The sequence below is a fragment of the Lygodium microphyllum genome, chromosome 3 (assembly GCF_053477565.2).
Source record: "Lygodium microphyllum isolate KBCC chromosome 3, Lygodium_microphyllum_v1.1.10, whole genome shotgun sequence".
In the NCBI taxonomy this organism is placed as follows: domain Eukaryota; kingdom Viridiplantae; phylum Streptophyta; class Polypodiopsida; order Schizaeales; family Lygodiaceae; genus Lygodium; species Lygodium microphyllum.
The window spans coordinates 172,369,812-172,388,798 of NC_141137.1; the positions used below are offsets into that span (position 1 = coordinate 172,369,812).

Genomic DNA, 18,987 nt, shown 5'->3' on the forward strand with positions numbered 1-18,987 from the left:
AGCCCAGAACCTAAGAAAATCACGAGATGTCAAAGGCAAAAGTTGCTATAAGTTATGCCGCATAAGTACTTGGTGGTATCTGATGCCAGTTGTTGGTCTAGGTCATTCATTTGGCCATAAGTGTTAGTTGGTGACACTAGGAAAGTGGCGTTTAATAATACCTAACGCCAATCTGATGGCCAAAGATGATGCAGAGAAACTCGGGAATGGAAGTTGCCTAGCTAATTTAATTATTGGCCAGTCAGATTATTTTTCAGGACACTAAACTAATTATTAGATTGATTTTCAGTATTTAAAGATTGAAAAGCAATATTTAATTATGGATAATGCTAGAAAAACCGTTTGGGAAGACTGCCACTTGTCAAAAATGCCCATGCGAGACTAAAAAACGTCTTTAGGGCTAAAGACATGCATTTTTAGTATATTCGGCTTGTAAGAGAGGGGAAGAAGATGTTGGTTTGATTTACAGCCATCGGAGGACCTTCTGAGGCAGCCAAGGGCAAGAGGAGACCAATCAACAACACGTGACAGCATCTACAAGCTGTTAAGACAGGGCAGCAGCAATAAATGACTGATTTTCTTTAGTTCTTTGCATCTACAAGCTATTGAGACAAAGCAGCAATAGTAAGTGACAGATTTTCTTCAGTTCTTCGTGAAGAAAGTCTGAATTTTCTCTCTGCTCAACATTCCCTCTCATCTCCCGGCCTTTCTACAGCCTTGCTCCAAAGATTACAGCATTGAGATCACCAGAGACTGAGAAATTTCAGATTTCTTTGCTGTAAACCCTAATCTGCAACAAAAATTAAGGTTTAGTAGCAGCCTCAAGAAGCATGCCAAAAATTGGAAGCTCCAAGATTTGTTTCAATAGGGCTGAAGCTGTTTTTAGCCTATTTAAGTAGAGGGACCAGCAAATCAATGAATTTGGGACATTTTCCATCTCCATCAAAGCGAGTGAAGGCCAATTGATTGCCCAAATCAAGGGGCAAATCAAATTGAAGACTTGCTTGTCATTTTAGACAGCAAGGAGAGTTGGAATACCGAAAGGGATTGGGAGAATCCCATTGTACATCAACTTCTTCTTCAATTAAGTTAAATAAATACCAAAAGGGCGCCAGTTTTGGAGCCAACAGGGTGTCCAATATCCATATAATGGTAAAGTATGCATTTCAGTTTTGTGAATTTACTAATTGCTGTAAATAGTGCTTAAACAGGTTATCTACCACTCTATTCGAGAAGGAAGGCCGGTTTCATGAGGTGTTTGTGAAGATGGATAGATGGGATAAGATTGAGGATAAGACGGTGGTGGTGGTGGTGGTGGTGGTGGTGATGATGATGATGATGATGATGATGATGATGAATAAGAAGAAGAAGAGGGTAAAGTTAGATAGGCAAAAATAGGTTGTTGATATCCAATGAGTGCTGATTATAGCAACGGTACTGGAAAGAACATAGGTTCATATGATACTCTAGGTGAAGATGGAGCCATTGAGACACAATAGCCTTGTCCAAATGTCGGCTAGGGCACAACATAATGATCGGATGGTCCACTAGGTAATGCCATAGAGGCCAACTGCGATACCAAATGATCCACATTTGAGTATGTTTGGGATACACTCCCAAAGGGATAGCCCAAATGTGCGTGTTTTGGGAGATCAAGCCTCCGTCATAGGTACACCACCCAAAAACACATATGTAGAGGTCCTAAAGGCTATGCCCAAATGTGCAAAACCCCGTGATGTGGTGTACGTTGTTGGATAATGTTGTGCACTTGATGGAAGCAGAAAGAAAGGTGCAACAAAAGATGAGGAAGGAATGGGTGCAAGCCCAAATGGATTTGTAATGGATATTATTATGGAAAACATGGTTAGTTCATTTTGTCCATTAAATGCATAAGATGAAGATGCACCTACTCCATATTGACCATGAGAAATAAAATCATTTGAAGGAAAAGGAAGAGATGGAATACTTACAAGTTCTTATTTTAGCTTATTACCTAGTTTTGAGTTCATAAAGAAATGTCCGTCTTCCTCATTACTCACAAATCAAAGTTTGTTTTGAAGAGCTCAACAGGAGGTTGAAGATAATCCTGAGTTTGGTGCACAAAACTAGTAATCTTGTAGGACCTTCAAAATCTCCACTACGGACCGGCCATTTACAAGTGGAACTTGGCTCGGATTACATATCACTTCCACAGTATTTCTTTTCTCCGATGCCAAGTACGAACCCTATTATTTCAAACTCTATGCCAATTGATTCTACATTTTCTCTTGGATTGGGGATGCTCGTAAAGGAGATCATACTTAGTAGCCGAAATTTAATATGGTCTGTGGACTCCATGGTAGTCCAATGGTTCTTCCCCCATGTCAAATCAAACAATAGCAAGTTAGGAGGCCCACGCCTGACCGTTTCTGTCCATATTTGGTTATGGAGACGAGAGCAGTATTGTGTTCAAAGTCATCTAACCCTTCTATTGTTTTTGCTTTCACAAATGAGCTTTCCGATTAAAGGCCAAGGTTTCTCAAAGAGTGCCTAACTCTAATACCATGTGAAAAAATGCTCTAAATGCAGAAAATACAAAACCAATTGTACAACAAAGCATAGACTGATAAACACAAAACACAGTTAGGGTTAGGGTAAGGGTAACTTAGAGATAGTGAACACAATGAATAATAAAGTGAATCAATAATGAATATATAGTACTCATGCAGCAAACACACTATGCAATGAATATTGAATCTTGAACTCTCATATCTCTTGGATCAAGGCAGAGGTGATGAGTTGTAGAGTGTGTCGTACTCCGAACGGATCCCGAATTGCAGATAAGGCAATCTCAAAGTGTCAAACACCAACAAGCACAGCCAAGGAAGGCTGGATCTGATGTTGACAGTAGTGTGGAAAGAGAGACTAAAAACACAAATACCTGAGAAGAGAGAAACTGAGAGACAACTGTTAGGTGCAAACGCAGCTTGTAGAGGAGAGAGAAGATCAAGGTGGCAACTAGAAACTATAAATGCAGCTTGTGAAGGAGAAAGAAGATCAAGGTGACAACTCCAAACTGCTCGCAACAGCACTAGATGCTGACGATAGCATTAAACGCAGCACTCAGACAATAGACAACAACTCCAAGGTACCACGCAATAGCTATAGACAGGTGGTGAAGGCTAGAATTGGGCGCTAAATGATAGTAGCAAATGGCTAGGGGAAGCTCTAACCCCGATGTCCTTCACAAACAAGATGTGAGCTATAGAGATACGGCTTCTGAAATCTACAAAAACGAGATTAAGAAAGAGTGATAGACTGCATGCTTATTATAGAAAGTGAACACCCAAATTAGGGTTTTGCATGTGGGACACAGTAACTCTCTAAGATCGCGTTTCTTTTTAAAATAAGAGGTTTTTTTCATTAATTAAGCATGTTTTAGGGCTTTTTAAGTCAAGCTAATGCATTTTTAGCTCAACAATATATTAGCGAGCCATTTCCTCGACAGCAGTACGGCCCAAGTGCCACGCCAACAGAGCAAGTGAGTACAGCAAGGTGCCACATCAGCAGGGCGGATAAGTGCCACATGGCACAGGTACAATTGGGCAGCAGATTCTACAGTCGAACAGTTTCTGCATTATTTTATGCAGTCCATAAATGCAGCCGACCTGCTACTCGGCATTATTTCCTAACAAACTATTTATAGTCACATTGTGGCACATTCTCATACATTATTCTGATCTTGAGATCTGTCAGAGTTGGTCTGTAGAGACTGATTGTGCTCCGGCTGACGGAGATCGAGGTCCTCAAGGCAAAGACACACGTAGATATTTTCTTTGCACCCGTGTATATTTCTACACCCGTGTATATTTCTACACTCTTAAATAGCATAATACACTACAGATTTTCTACGTTACACTATCTCCTTTTCTCTCTCTCTTCTCTCTATGTTCACTCTCTCTCAGTCTTTGTCCTATGCTTCCACATCACTGCACTTTGACATGGTATCAGAGCAGTGAAGACGGACTGATTGACTACTGAACCTACTGGAAGGGGAAATTTCAGCGCGACACAAGGCTACGTTTCCAACATTCGAGGGCGAGCAGAAGGGCTACGCTCGGATCAAGGTTGAAGCGAGCATGGGCCTGTGGGAAAGGAGTCCAATTGGTGAATTTGCTACAGGTTGTTGCTATTTGAAGGGGAGGAAGACTGTGTTTTAGGTCTTCCACTGCAAATTTTACTTTTTCATCGCCTCTGACAGCTGAAGAAGGTTCGGAAAGCAGGGGAAAGAGCCCTAGCAGGCTGCGTCTTCACAATCAGAGGGGGGCTGCTTTTGCGTTTGTGCAGGTATTACAAGTGAGCATGTCTTAAAAGACTAACTTGGAGTTCCAGGAGATCATGGACAGGAAGGTGCCTGTCCTACTGGCTCTTCCATCAGATCAAAAGCTTGATGGTGACAATTATTGCATTTGGCGTGTGATGATGTTGGCCATTCTGGAGTCTTATGATTTGGCGGAGCTTGTGATGGAGGAGATCAATCGGCCGCCGGTGATAGATGAGTCCAAACTCTCTTCCAGTGCTCGTATGGAGTTGATCAGAGCTCAATCTCATTGGGACAAACTAAATGCTAGGATTCGTTCTTTTCTATTTCTGTCTTATATTGTAGCCGTCATCGCTCACATCGAGCACTTGACGATGGCTTGAGAGATATGGCTAGAGCTCGACCAGATGTACAACCGGATGACCCTAATGAAGAGGGTTTCTTTGGAGGTGTAGATGCAGACCTTGTCCATGAATAAGTCTTCTTCGCTTCGGGAACACATCAACAAGCTTCGGCAGCTTCAAATGTAGGTTCAAAATGTGGGGAAGCCTATTTCCTCCAAAGACATGGCGATCACTTTGTTGTCCCAGTTACCGCCACGATTCAGTACTTATTATTCCGCTCTTATTGCATCAGGGCGGGAGTCGACTCTTCGGTGGGAAGATTTGGTTCCTATGGTCTTGGACCAAGAGGAACAATTGAAGGGACAAAATGCTTCCAAATTGGAGGCTTTGGTTGGTCAAGCCTCTCAAAAGAAGGGGAAGGACCAAAAGAAGAAGAAGGAGGACAACAAATCCAAGAAGAACAAGGAGAAGGAATCGACCTGCCATATTTGTGGTAAGACCGGTCATTGGAAGAAGGATTGCCCCGACAAAGACAAAAAGGACACCAAGAAGAAGGACGCGAAGGATTCTGGAGCAGTGACTGCACCCTCATCAGCTGCTTTTCTACACTTAGCAGTTATTGAGGACTCTACGCCGAAGACTTCTGATGCTGCGATGACAGCTTCCCAGGCTCGAGAGTGGATCGTGGACAGTGATGCCTCACGGCACGTGACTCCTCCTTCCGTTGGTGTTGCCCATTTGCGACCTTCACGTGAGTAGATTCTCATTGGAAACAACTCTTCTATGTCTATTGTTGCGCAGGGTGAGATGCAACTTATTCCAGATGGACGTGGTGGTACCCACACTTCCGAGGTGTTGCATGTGTAAGGCTTGGGGTATCATTTACTTTCGGTCCATAAGATTTGTGCTCTTGGCCTCTTGGTGGAGTTTGACAGTGATATTGTTCGAGTCCTTGATCGTGGATCGAGGAAGGTTCTCTCTGCAGGGTATCAGGAGAATGGCATCTACAAATTGAAGTCTTCTACAGCTCTTACCTCACTTCTTCTTACCTCTCAGACACAATTCGAGCTATGGCATGCTCGGTTAGGCCACCTGAACTATGAGTACCTTCGGAAGGCGTCGTGAGAATCGTTTGTCCGAGGTTTATCGAACATAGTGGTGAGCCATCAGCCATGTGTCTCCTGCATTCATAGAAACTGCATCAGGATGCGATTCCCAACAAAGCTTCGCGGCAGTCTACTTCACCTATGGAGCTTGTATCTACGGATCTTTGTGACCCGATGAGGACCTTCATGTTGATCGTAGATGACTACAGCAAGATGACATGGGCCTATTTCTTGACATTGAAGTCGGAGGCTTTCTCTCACTTCAAGGATTGGCTTCTCTTCGAGGAGAACCGATTTGGCAGGTGACTGAAAACCTTGCATTCGAACAAGAGCGGTGAATTTATGTCTATTGAGTTTGCAGGTTTTTGTGCAGATAGGGGCATTCACCAAGAGTTTGCTAACACCAACACTCCTCAAGAGAATGGCATTTTGAAGCGGAAGAACCGAATGATCGAGATGGCACACACCAGGATGGAGCACCGACAGACACCTCAGTTTCTGTGGGCCGAGGCGATGGCTACCACAGTTCACATCCTCAATTGATCTCCCACTTCAGCTGTTGACAGGATGACACCTTTTGAGGCTTACTTTGGGACTAAGCCAGATGTCTCGTATTTCACGATCTTTGGGAGTGACGCCTAAGTGCACATTCCGAAGACACAGTGTGACAACTTCGAGGCCGCTTCCCGACGACAGGTTTTTGTTGGCTACAACTCTCACTCCCAAGGTTATCGTCTGTTTGATCCCATCAAGCGGGATGTCTACACGAGCCGAGATGTGTGGTTTGTGGACGTTCCAGCCACAAAGGGGGGTGAGAAGCACCCCGTCCTTGGAGATCCAGGGGAGAGTTGGGCTCTCGAGACAGTTCCTTTGGAGCCCGAGCCTTTCGATGGAGATTCTTCTTCTAATTGAGAGTCTTCTCATCCACCGGCCACTCCAATGGAGCTTCTGCCGATGGATGTTCCCGAGTCTTCAATAGATGGCGAGCGACGGGGAGAAGTCCAGCCTCCTCCTCATTGAGTCCCTGACACACTCCGAGATTCAAGGATTCACGAGGTCCCTGAGGAGTGGGAACCACAGAATGGACCGCGGAGGTCACGGAGGAATCAAGCACATTCTTCAGAGCTTGTTTGCTCTAACTATTGTTTGATGACCTATGTTATGCAGGATCGTGAGCCCACTTTAGTGAAGGAGGCTTTGCAATCTGACCTTTGGCGGAAGGCTATGGAAGCCGAGCTAGAGGCTATTGAGAGGAATGGCACTTGGTCTCTTGTGCCTTGTCCCTCTCACAAGAAGGTGATTGGCGTCAAGTGGGTCTTCAAGACCAAGTACCTTAGCGATGGTTCTTTGGCCAAACCCAAGGCTCGCCCTGTTGCTAAAGGTTTTGCTCAGTGTCCAGGCATTGACTTCCCTGATACCTTAGCCACCACTGCTCGTATGGCGACTATTCGCGTTGACTTGCCTTGGCTGGCCATAGGAGATGGCCTGTCTATCCATTGGATGTGAAGTCGACCTTTCTCAATGGTGACTTGCAGGAGGAGATCTATGTTGAGCAGCCTCCTGGCTTTGAATCCTCGGATGGGAAAGTCTACAAGTTGAAGAAGGCCTTTTATGGCCTCAAGCAGGCTCCGCGTGCATGGAACGAGAAGATTAACTCATTTCTTCAGTCCACGTTAGGATATCAGCGCTCCCAGGCCGATCTGCAGTTGTATGCGCACACTTCCAAGGTTGGTCATGTGTTGTTTGTGTTGTATGTTGATGATTTGATTCTGATAGGGGATCATGCACAGAAGGTCCGACAGACCAAGACACATTCCATCAGACATTCGAGATGACGGATTTGGGGCTTCTTCATTTCTTCTTGGGTCACGAGATTTATCAGTCTCAAAGGGGGATTTTCGTCTCTCAGTGGCGATACCTTCAGGAGCTCTTGGTGACTTTTGAGATGAAGACTTGTCGAACCATTTCTACTCCTATGGATCCGAACTGGAAGGCCACTTCCCACTCCGATTCTCCTGTGACGGATGCTTCCCGCTATCGTCAGTTGATTGGATCCTTGATTTGGCTCCTCAACACTCGTGTTGATCTTTGTTTTGCTGTGGATCTTTTGGCGGGGTTCATGAGTGAACCCAAACAGGTGCATTGGCAGGCTGCCTTGCGGATACTTAGGTATTTGAGAGGGGCCTCTGCCTTAGGGATTTCTTATCCAGTAGGTACAGATACTTCAGATCTTGTTCTTGCAAGTTGGAGCGACTAGGATTAGGCTAGCGATGTGGACCAACGGTAATCTACTACAGGCTACTGTTTTACCTTGGATACAGGTGTTATCTCTTGAAGTAGCAAGAAGCAGCCCATACTAGCCCTTTCTTCTACTGAGGTAGAGTATTGGGCTGCGTCTTCCACCACATGTGAGGTCGTGTGGCTTCGGTGATTGTTGGAGGAGCTTGGCTGCCCCCAGACTCGTCCTACTCTTCTACGGTGCGGCAATGAGAGTTGCATTGCCTTGGTACGGAATCCTGTATTCCATGCCCGGACGAAGCACATTGAGATCCAATATCACTTCATTCGAGAGGCTTCTCGATGGGACCATTGATGTGGAGTACTATGAGACGGAGGATAATCTTGCCGATTTGTTCATGAAGGCACTTCCCCAGGCTCTTCTTCGGTAGCATTCCAGATCCCTCGGTTTTTTGGCATGTCCAAGAATCTGAGAGGGGGTGTTAGCGAGTCATTTCTTGGACAACAGTACGGCCCGAGTGCCATGTCAACAGAGCAAGTGAGTACGGCAGGGTGCCTCGTCAGCAAGGCGGACAGGTGCCACGTGGCACAAGTACAATCGGGCAGCTCATTCTACACTCAAACAGTTTTCTACATTATTTTATGTAGCCGGTTGCATGCAGCCGACCTGCTGCTAGGCATTATTTCCTGACTAACTATTTATAGTCAGATTGTGGCACATTCTGATACATTATTCTGATCTTGAGATCTGTCAGAGTTGGTCTGTTGAGATTGACTGTGCTCGAGCTGGCGGAGATCCAGGTCCTCAAGGGGGAGATACACGCAGATATTTTCTCTGCACCCGTGTATATTCCTGCACTCATATACAACATACTACACTGCAGATTTTATGTGTTACACTGTCTCCTTTTCTCTCTCTCTCCTCTCTCTGTTCACTCTCTCTCAGTCTTTGTCCTACGCTTTCGCATCGCTGCACTCTGACACAATATTCTACTAAAAACCCTAAACTTTTGCAAAAATTAAGATTTTGTAACCATCTCAAAAACCGTACCATCGATAGAAGGCATCGTACATTAAAATCAGCACCTGCAATTTGTGATATTGTTAGGGATTTCAGGTGCCAATCCATCCCTTATGAATTTAGGGCAGCATTTGGCATATTGAAATCCAATTTAAGCAAGTCCTAGGTGAAATTCAAGGGGCAATTTGGCCAATTTATTTGCTAATTCAATCTATAGCAAGGGGCTTTTGGATCAGCCAAGGAGATTGTGAAATCTCAGCTTATACCCAATCCATTAGACAAGAGTTGAAGAAATACCGAAAGAGGCACCAATTTTGGGGCCACCAAGGTGTTTATTGTCCAAGATTATGAAGTAAAGTGTATATTCCAATTTATGTCTATTTACTAATTGATATAATTAAGTGCTTGATCAAGAATTACCACCCTATTTGAGAAGGAAAGTTAGCTTCCACAAGTCAATTATTTTACAATGTAAGACCCAGAATCCCGAGATATCAGTTGGTCCCAAAGGCAAAAGTTGTATTAAGTTATACCTCACTCAGTACTAGGTGGTACCCAATGTCAAATTTTGACCTAGACCAATTTATTGGCCACTAATGTCAACAATGACATTAAAGACTAGGCATTACTTAATTAATTATACCAATTAAGGACTGATGACTGCTCAACAATACTTGGAAGACAAATTGGCCTAGCCAATTTAATTATTGGTTGGTAAAATTAATTTTTGAGCACTAGAATAATTATTATATTAATTTTTTAAATTAAATATTCTAAAGAAAATTAATTTAATAAGATGAATAATGCTGTAAAATGTGATTAAAAGGTTGTCTTCTAGCCAATTTAATTATTGGCTTTGGTGAAATTAATTTTTTGAGCACTAGAATATTTATTATATTAATTTTTAAGATTAAATATTCTTTTAAAAATCAACTCAATAAGTTGGATAATGCTATAAAATGAAATTAGAAGGCTGCCACTTGGCAAAACTAGTCCATGCAAGTGGGAAAAACGTTTTTGGGGGCTGAAGAAAAGGAGGTTGTTAGAGAGGAGATGCTATAGATGCAATTTGTAACCACCACCAAGGACAAGTCCTACAGCAAGGAACGGCAATTTAGAGCCCTCCAAGTACACATGACAACAGTCCAAGGTCCTTGTGTGGCCAACTGTATATAGGAGGGGCCAACAGACATTCTAGTGATCCTAAGTTGTAGCTGATAGCTTCCACGGCTATTTGAGCAGGGCAACGGTAGTTTTTCAATCTTTCTCACAATGAACCTCTAAAATCTCTCTCTATACAACTCTCTCTCATCCTCCAACTATTTCTCAAGTTATCTCAACAAAATCTAATCACTTGAGTCATCAAAGGTGGAGATTTTGATCAATCTCTACTGTAAACAATTTACAATAAAAATTAGGGTTTGACAGCCACCTCGAGATGCATTCTCAGAATTGAGACCTAGGACTTGAATTCCAGTAATTGATATTAAAGAATTTCAAGGAGATTCAAAAGGCTAGCCAACCCAGCTCAAATTTGGGGCTTATTGGATTAGCTGAGGAGATTAGAGAATCTCAGTTGTACTCCATCCACTTGTAATAAAAGCTAAAGAAATACCACAATGAATGCATGTTTTGGGGCCAACAAACTATCCATTATCCAAGAGTAAAGTAGTAAAGTTTTTCAATTTATGTGAATTAATTACTTGTAATCATTGATTAATTAGATCATTACCACCCTCTCCGAGGGGGCATGCCCGTTTAATGGTTTCATCGCTGGGATACCATCAAATCCCTTGACTTTGTGGGCATGAGGCACCTGATTAAAGGTCAAAAGCTTTGCTCTAGTGCTGAATTTATATTAAACTGAGCATACAACATGTCTTCAAATAGTGAGATGGGATCAAGCAAGGATGATGCCTCTCAATCTGAAAATTCACAAAGTATTGGGAGGAATGCAATGCCTAATCTGGACAAGGCACATAGAATGGACGACGAGCTGACAATATTGGTTTAGACCAAAATGTGGACCCTTCTAGGTCTCTTGAAGCTAATGACCCCAAGAAAAGGAAAAGGAATTTGATGACCAATTTAAAGATCAACTAAGGACAACAGCTGAAATGTTTGTGTAATCAGTAAATGATCCTCAGTTCATGTGCTTTTTAAACCCCTTAAAAGAGGGTGGCAAAGGCAAGAAGACAAAATCATCTTCAAAAGCTTTAGGATAGCAAGATGCACCAAAGGAAAAGCCAATACAGCAACATGATGTTCCAAATGTGGGTAATGAGCATGAGCAAATGATGCCAATGGGGCAACTAATACACATGCAAGGCCAACTTGGAAGTGCCAATCCAATGCTTTTTGGACAACAAGGCATGCATGCAATGATGGGGCAACTAGGGTACTTAGGTAGTGGCACTAGTTTCTATGCTATGGTGGGTTAGAGACCACATACGAGGATGTACAGCACAACTCCTTATGGTATGCAACAACCAATGCGTAGTGTGGAAGGCCCAAATATCCAGGTATGGCTGGTAATATGCATATCACCATGTATAGAGATATTGGCCCGAGGTTTCGTGCTGGTTAAGATAGAATTGCAGCAATATGAAAGTTCCAAGGATCTGTGCGCTCCAAAGAGACAAAGGCCTAGAACCTAGTGGAGGTTTCGACGCAAGTAAAGTTAAGAGGAAAAGTTTCCATATGCTTCTTGATGAAGCTTCAGCATCATTTCACCTATGAAAGAATGCAATTGAATGGAGGAGGGTGACCTAGCAGATCATCCTCAATGATAAACTTGTACCTTGATGTGTTTCAATTAGAGCCGATTTTGGAATAGCTCTTTTAGGCTCAGCAAAGCATAGAACGTCTAGCGTATTGCCTGATGCTCAAGGGGAAGGTTGCACCTCCACTCCCCTCATGATGGACAATGTAGTGGATCTCAAATGTACTTGGTTTGCATTCAAGGTACGGTATGCTAACAATATTTATGCCATTGGGATCACTATTCAATGCACTAGTCACTATGGGTTTGTATGGATATGGTATGGTTTACACCTAGGCTCTGAAACTATACATTTGAAAGACATGTACGGAATACATGGAATGTACATTTTGATGTGATGTACATCTGCAAGGCATGTATGGAAGACATCAATAGTATGCAATGTACATTTGCAAGTCATGCAAAAGAAGTACTATTGCATGAGTTACAATTGTTGACAATGAAACCCAGCGGTCGATGCCCTTTCATGATGAAAATGCAGCTCCACAGCACTTTGTTGATTTTGTCACAGCAAGAAACAGCAAGGGTGATGCTCCAATTCAGTCATGTCCAGCTCTCATCTTGGCAAATAATACCATGTGGCTGTGCAAGGGAAAAGAAAAACACGGAGTGAGAAGAGAAGATAAAGATAAGATAAACATAGTATAAATGAAGGAACAAGTCTGACTGAACATAGACAAGGCTACAATTGTCAGCCCCATCCTGCCAAGACACATCAATGAGGGTGCCAACAGAGGCAAGTGATGATGACAAAGATAGGGAAGCTGGAGAACTGAAATCGATACGAGCTTGGTGGAGTCAGCAGATTAAAAATAGCCCACGATCAAGAATGTGTCCGACCTGAATTGATGTAGGTTGGACATGTCCAAATGCTGCCGGCAGACCCTCAAATGGCTGCCAGGTCTGCCCAGCCACATGGAGACTGTCCGCCCTACAAGAAGGTGGGAAGGACCTCCATCTAAAATGTCTAGGATAGATGAATAGAAGGCAACGGCAGTGTCAGAGCTCCTAACATCCTCATCTAACTTTGACTAAGGCTCACAAGCAAGACATGAAAAAGAAGACAGACATACACATGTTTGCTGATAGAGTAAACCTAGAACATAAACTCATGTGATTGGCTAAATCCATTTGCATCTCAACCAGGCCCAAAAAAATTTCCAAACAAAATTATATAATTTACAAAATTGAGAGTTTTAAATAGGACAAATGGCAAAAAACACTCTATAAAAGGGTGCTACCCTTCCAGCTCATGTTTGGCATCAGCCTTCATCTGTTACCAGTCATGTGTACCATGTTTGATCATCTCCTGCTTGTGGAGCCTCAATCTGAGTCAAACGAGGACACTAGGATCTTTGACTGTGTGTTAATCCATCAGTCATTTGGTTCATTGTCCCAAACACTTTAGGTGGAGATCCTTCCTTGCATTTGTCACCCAGAAACCTGTTTCAGCACAATGGATTTTATTGGGCACACCGGCAGCATTTATTACATTGCGGCTGTGCCGCTCACTGCATCATTCATTCAGTCTCTCATTTTCAGTGCCAGTCCTCCTCATCATCTTCTCCACCTCCTGCCTCTGTCTGGCACCCTCACTGACACTCCATGCAAGGGCTGACTAAGACCAGCCTTGTATCATTCAGATGTCTGTCAGTTTTGTGCCTTCGTTCCACTGTGTTTCTCGTCTCCTTCTTCTCTTTCACTCCATGTTCATTGTTCGTTTCCACTGCACACTCACCACATCGACACCCTCATCTTACCTTCAAAACTGCCACCCCGGTATCCAGTCTTCATCTGCACTAGACCTGCTTCCTTAAGCAACATCATCCCGCTATTCACAACTGCTGCTGACAATGTCATCTCAGCCCAGCAACACATTCAGCCTGCTCTTAACAGTCTTCCCTGCCGCATTTCAGCTTGGCAGCCTAGTGCTCTAGCCTGAGGCCTCCCTAATAGCCTCCACATAATTGTCTTTTGATGTTCTGGAACTGCTGCTGGGGACAACTATATCCAGGTTGTTATCTTAGCTGTTTCAGCCATTGACTGCTCCAGAGAACTACTGTGTTTGCTGATTTTGTGTACTCCTCAGCCTCAGAGACATCAACCTCACATCTACCATCGAGTTACAATGGTCTGCTGTGTTTGGGACCCGTTCCCAAGGACAACACTTTCCTTTAGCATCCCTCAGCCCGCTCCCAAAGACTGGCTGCTGGACAGCCTTCCACTCCTTGAATACTCCAATTGTATCACATGCCTCTATAGCATCAGTTCATTCATTGAGTCCTCATTCTGATTCACTCTTCCTCCTTTTTCTTTGAGTCCATCTAGTCATCGTGTCTTGCCATACATTGTGTTTTTATACAAACCCTAGAATTTTCTCAAACCTATGTCTAGAAGGGTATACTAGTTGTGCTGAGTGTGTGCGCATGTTTGCATCTGTGAAGGAGAATGCAAATTGACAAGAAGAATTACTTCAAAGGAGAGAGAGAGAGAGAGAGAGAGAGAGAGAGAGAGAATGCTAACTAACAAGAAGAGTTACTTCAAAAACGGTTGTTTGTTTCTTTTTAATATCCATAGCCCAAAACCAATGTTGTCTAAACCTAGCTGATTAAGAATGACAATAATCGACACATGGTCCATTGTCTTTACACATTGATCCAAGTATGAAAAAGTTATCCTCTTGGCAATCAAGTTATGATCATGTGCCTTCAGCATCGTAAGCCATGTATCTCTCAGATTGACACAATTATAATTGTGTGCCTTGAGAACTGTAAGCCATGTATCTCTCAAACTGACACAACTTGCCTCTATGTGCCAATGCTGCTTTGTATGGCCTGTTGTTTGTTCACTCTCTCCTTTAGTACGATTTGCTTCAAAAGGGTAGACTAGACCTATACAAAAGGTTAGGTGAGTCATGTACAGAGCCCGGAACTTTGCAACCTTAGACCAATGTTATCCAAACTTGATTGACAAACAGACATGGTAACTTTTGTGTGTTTGATATTCCATTACTCAGCTACCTACACGCACCTGCTTGCCTCTAAGTGCCAATGTTGCAATGTTGTGTGTCATCTCTCAACATTAGCATGATTTGCTTGAGAAGGCTACTTCAGTTCTCTATGAAAGGTTCATCAAATTAAACACTGAGCGGCACTGAACAAAAAAGACATGGAATGCTACCAATTTATTCCCGGGTCACCTTCCAATCAAGATTCTTTCAAATACTAATAGAATATGGACCTCACCCAAGAAGCATCCTGGCACGGACGTGTTCTTCACTATCTAGCCTAATGAGAATTAATGCATTCCTCCTTGTGGACACTCGTAATCAATGTATTTTAGGGCTGCCAGAGCATCAATACACCGGTCCACCCGGATACTCCAGGGTCATGCACGATGGGGAAACAGGACTGAATTCTGACTGGTTTAAGCCTGTGTTATCAGAAAACTTTGGCAGGCTTGTAGACTAAAGTAAACGTAGGTACTACCTGAGGCGACTTTGGGTGCCTCCTCAGTGGCGATGACAGCTTGCGGGAGTTTCCTTTGATGTTGAGGTCTTGAAGTAATCCAGACTGGCTGCTCAAATGCACCATGAGAAGAGAACGACGATCCACTAAATTTAAGTTCGTCGCTGCTGCTGTTGCTGCTATGTCTGTTACTATTGATCCTGCTGTTGCTATGGTAAGGATTGAGGGACCTCCAATTCAAGAAAATATGTCTGCTGATACTGCTGCTGCTATTGCAATAAGAGTAGTAACAAGGCCGCCTGGAATTGCCAAGTAAGCCGCCGGAGGAAGGGGATGGAGAGGAAGAGGACTCATGGCAAGAGCAAGAGCAGAGGCTGTCTGAAGGTCTCGAGAATCCCCAAGCTGCTGCTGCGGCTGTTGTGGCGGCCGCAACGGCCATGGCTCTGTGAGCGTGGCAGCACCAACGTGCGTCTGTCTCTCGTGTTCGCGCGCGTCTTGCTCCGTCCCTCCCTCGATGCTTCCGCTGCTGCTTATCAATATTCTCTTCTTCTAGTTTATCGGGGCCCCCGAAATGCAATTACCCGTAGCCTGTAGGTGGTCAACAGCAACACTCAAGCTTGTGGCTGAAACTACAATGGACTCTCGTGCTTTATATCCGACACCAATTCTTTTTAAAAATAACCTGGTATTATTTTATTTTATTGTCATCATCGTCATTGTTCTGGAGAGAAATCTCACAGCCATCTTATGAATTTTCACAGGTGCACCTATTTGACGTTTTAGTAATTATCCTTTTTGTTAGTTTTTCGGGTTAGAGAATGAAAACATAAGCTTACACCCAAATTTGAAGAAAAGCTTAAACGTTTGAAAGTTTTTAGGCTTTTCAAGTTTGTAAATTACAAAAGCTTAAAGAAAAGCTTCGAATATTGGGAAGCCTTAAGCCTATATAAAAGGGGAAGAGTTAAGTGGTATGGGCCGTTCTCTTCATTACTAAATTTGTCTCTTATTTGAGGAGAGAGGAAGGTCATACACAAGTGTGTCGAGACACGTGCGTGAGTTCCTCGGTCATCGCAATTGCAAGCTAAAATGTTAGATTCAAATCTTCATCATTCATTCTTCTTAGGATCAGTAAATAGTAGTGAAATGAAAACGAAAGAAAACGATCCTTTGAATGTATGGCAAAAATGAAAGCGTAACGAACTTTCAAGCATACTAAGAAAAACGAAAATGTAAAACTTCAACAAATTGGATATTTTGAATGGATGGGGGAATGGCACCTTCTCCCATAATTATTTAATTACAAATAGATTTGGGACACCTCTTCAACATGCTATATAGCATGTTTTTTCATTTCATTTAGTTTTTTTAGTTTTTGAACTATTGTTATTGTTTATTTTTTGTATTTATTTATTTTAGTAAGATTACTATTAATAATAAAAAATCGTCATCATTGCATGTCGAAAAAATAAACTACATTTTTTTTAATGAAAGTACGAAGTATAGTATGTTTTTCTATGAACAAGTGTACTGCAATTTTATGATAAAAACATATTGTTCTCATCATCAGCATCAATGGACATTACAAAAAATCAAGGTCACAATGCATCCTTCAGGACTTCTAGAAAAATGAAAACTATGGCTTCTAGAAAAACATCACTAAAACTATTTGCTACAACTTGGTACGACATAGAAAAATTCAAATCATCTTGGGTGACAGAATGTGAAAGTATCATTGGAAGACTAACAATCTGTGCATCCTGTGGTATAGTCACAATGCAACATCATGCTGTCAACTCGCAAAAGAATGATCTATCTACAAAAGAAATACAAGTTACAATAGCTATGTCAAGCACTATTCTCCTCCTTGCATACCAACAACATGGAGTCAACATGATGATAACTAAATGCTGACCATGTCTTGTGAAGAAAGAGAGAAACAAATACGTGGTGTCACTCTTACTAGACTACACAAAACGAATTCTCAATACAAAGCTGTTACAACTTCAACTATTTAGCATCATTGATACATCCATCACGATCTGCAAAATAACAAGAGCAATTGTAAACGGAACCTTGGACGGTCGATACATTCTCAATAACCCTCTAGTCTCTTGGAATGATGGATTGCTTTTGCAACCATCTACTAGATTTGACTTGACTATATTTGATATTGCGGATGTGTTTGCTTTCAACATGCTACATAATCCTCTGATCCAGAAGTACATGGCTATAGCAAAACATCCACATCCAAGGATAGGGCTTTGCATCCTCAACAAGCAATCCATCGAAATGATTATAGAGATCTATCATGAAAGCTCTCCATTCGATTCAATGCTCCAAGCAGATCACAAGAATGAAAGATGTTACAGTTTGCTCAAAATGTAGTCAAGCCAAGCTGATGACATGCATTCCAAAGAGCCAATCGGCACAAGTTTGCATGCATCATATTACAAAAGAATAATTGTCTTATTGAAAGAACAACAATGTTCAGGATGGGCGGCTTGCCTGCACCAAGAACCTCACCCTACCTAGATATCACCTAGGAAAATATAGTGTTTCCGTTCTTATTCCCACTTGGTCATGGCGCCTACGACCAAAAGAAATGTGAATGTTCGAAATCATGATTAGTGACTTGAACTACATATGCATACTTATTCTCCTTTTGACATTCTCCAAGTATTTAAACAACGCAAAAACATATCTACAAATGTACTTCACTTCAAAACACGACTCATGTCTAAACACCATCAGTAAAACTGCTACATAACAAACATGCAAGAACTGCATATAGAACTTCAAACTTCTTTATTGAGCTGCGCATGCCAACCTAGTTTTTCCTCGACACTTTTGTAGTGGTTTTTGCCTCAACTATCTTTTAGAGCTTTTTCATTATATAAACACTTTGATCGTATCCGAACTTATAGGGATACATGCTGTGTAAATTGTTTGCACATTGTGAGAATATACAAGTGGTCTATCATTAATGCTCGGCTTAACAAACAAGAGAGAGAGGATGTGCCTCACCCTACTCTAGCACACCCATTTTGAGGGAGTGCTCGTAAGGTGAATGGGTGAAACATGGTTCATAACAATCTTATTAAAAATCAACACAATATTTGACTAAAAGTAGAGAATCACAAAGTAAAAGAGAAGAGAAAAGGAAATATGTATTGTGCATAGCAAAGCTACAAGGAGCAGAGTTAGCGATGCATTTAAAACATGTACTCTGTTGTTATGGAGCCCGATCCACTTGACCACCCTTGAGCTATACTCATTTACATAAAAGATCTCAATCCCAATCACAATCTCACTCTCAACCTAACTCGCACTTTCATTCTCGTTCACAATTTCAATCTTAGATTTCACAGAAGAAGATAATACCCCATCTCGATTAGTCTTCTTAATGGCTTCACGCACCTAGAAAGAAGCTTTTTTCAAAAGATATGTTTTCCAAGAAATGAATAGATATAATCTCCCAAAACTAGCACACCTATTCAAATATTCCCAAAAATAATCTCCCAAAAAAAAGTAAAAGCAACACAATAATGTTTTTTATTTTTTAAATCAATTTATTTTTTTAGTTTTTAAAATTTTTGAATGCTCATATCTTCAAAACTATGAGGAATTTAACCGAGTCTATGAGAGGACAAAATGTTCTCCTTGATGCCCTCTTCAAACTTCGCGAGACATACTTCAACCAAATTCCGCTCTGTTTAACCACAATTTAAG

The 18,987-nt window shown here is 42.1% G+C and overlaps 1 protein-coding gene across 2 annotated transcripts in view; it reads right to left on the reverse strand.

Annotated features, from left to right (window-relative positions):
• Nucleotides 1–15,882, reverse strand: part of NTRC (NADPH-dependent thioredoxin reductase C) — a 36,125-nt gene extending 20,243 nt beyond the window's left edge. For both annotated transcript variants that reach the window (XR_015690372.1, XM_087675090.1), the window contains exon 1: nt 15,280–15,882. Coding sequence is in view for 1 of the 2 variants with exons in the window: in XM_087675090.1 (XP_087531216.1) it covers nt 15,280–15,697 (418 nt within the window). In the remaining variant the exon portion in view is untranslated. The remainder of the gene's footprint in view (nt 1–15,279) is intronic.
• Nucleotides 15,883–18,987: the final 3,105 nt, after the last annotated feature.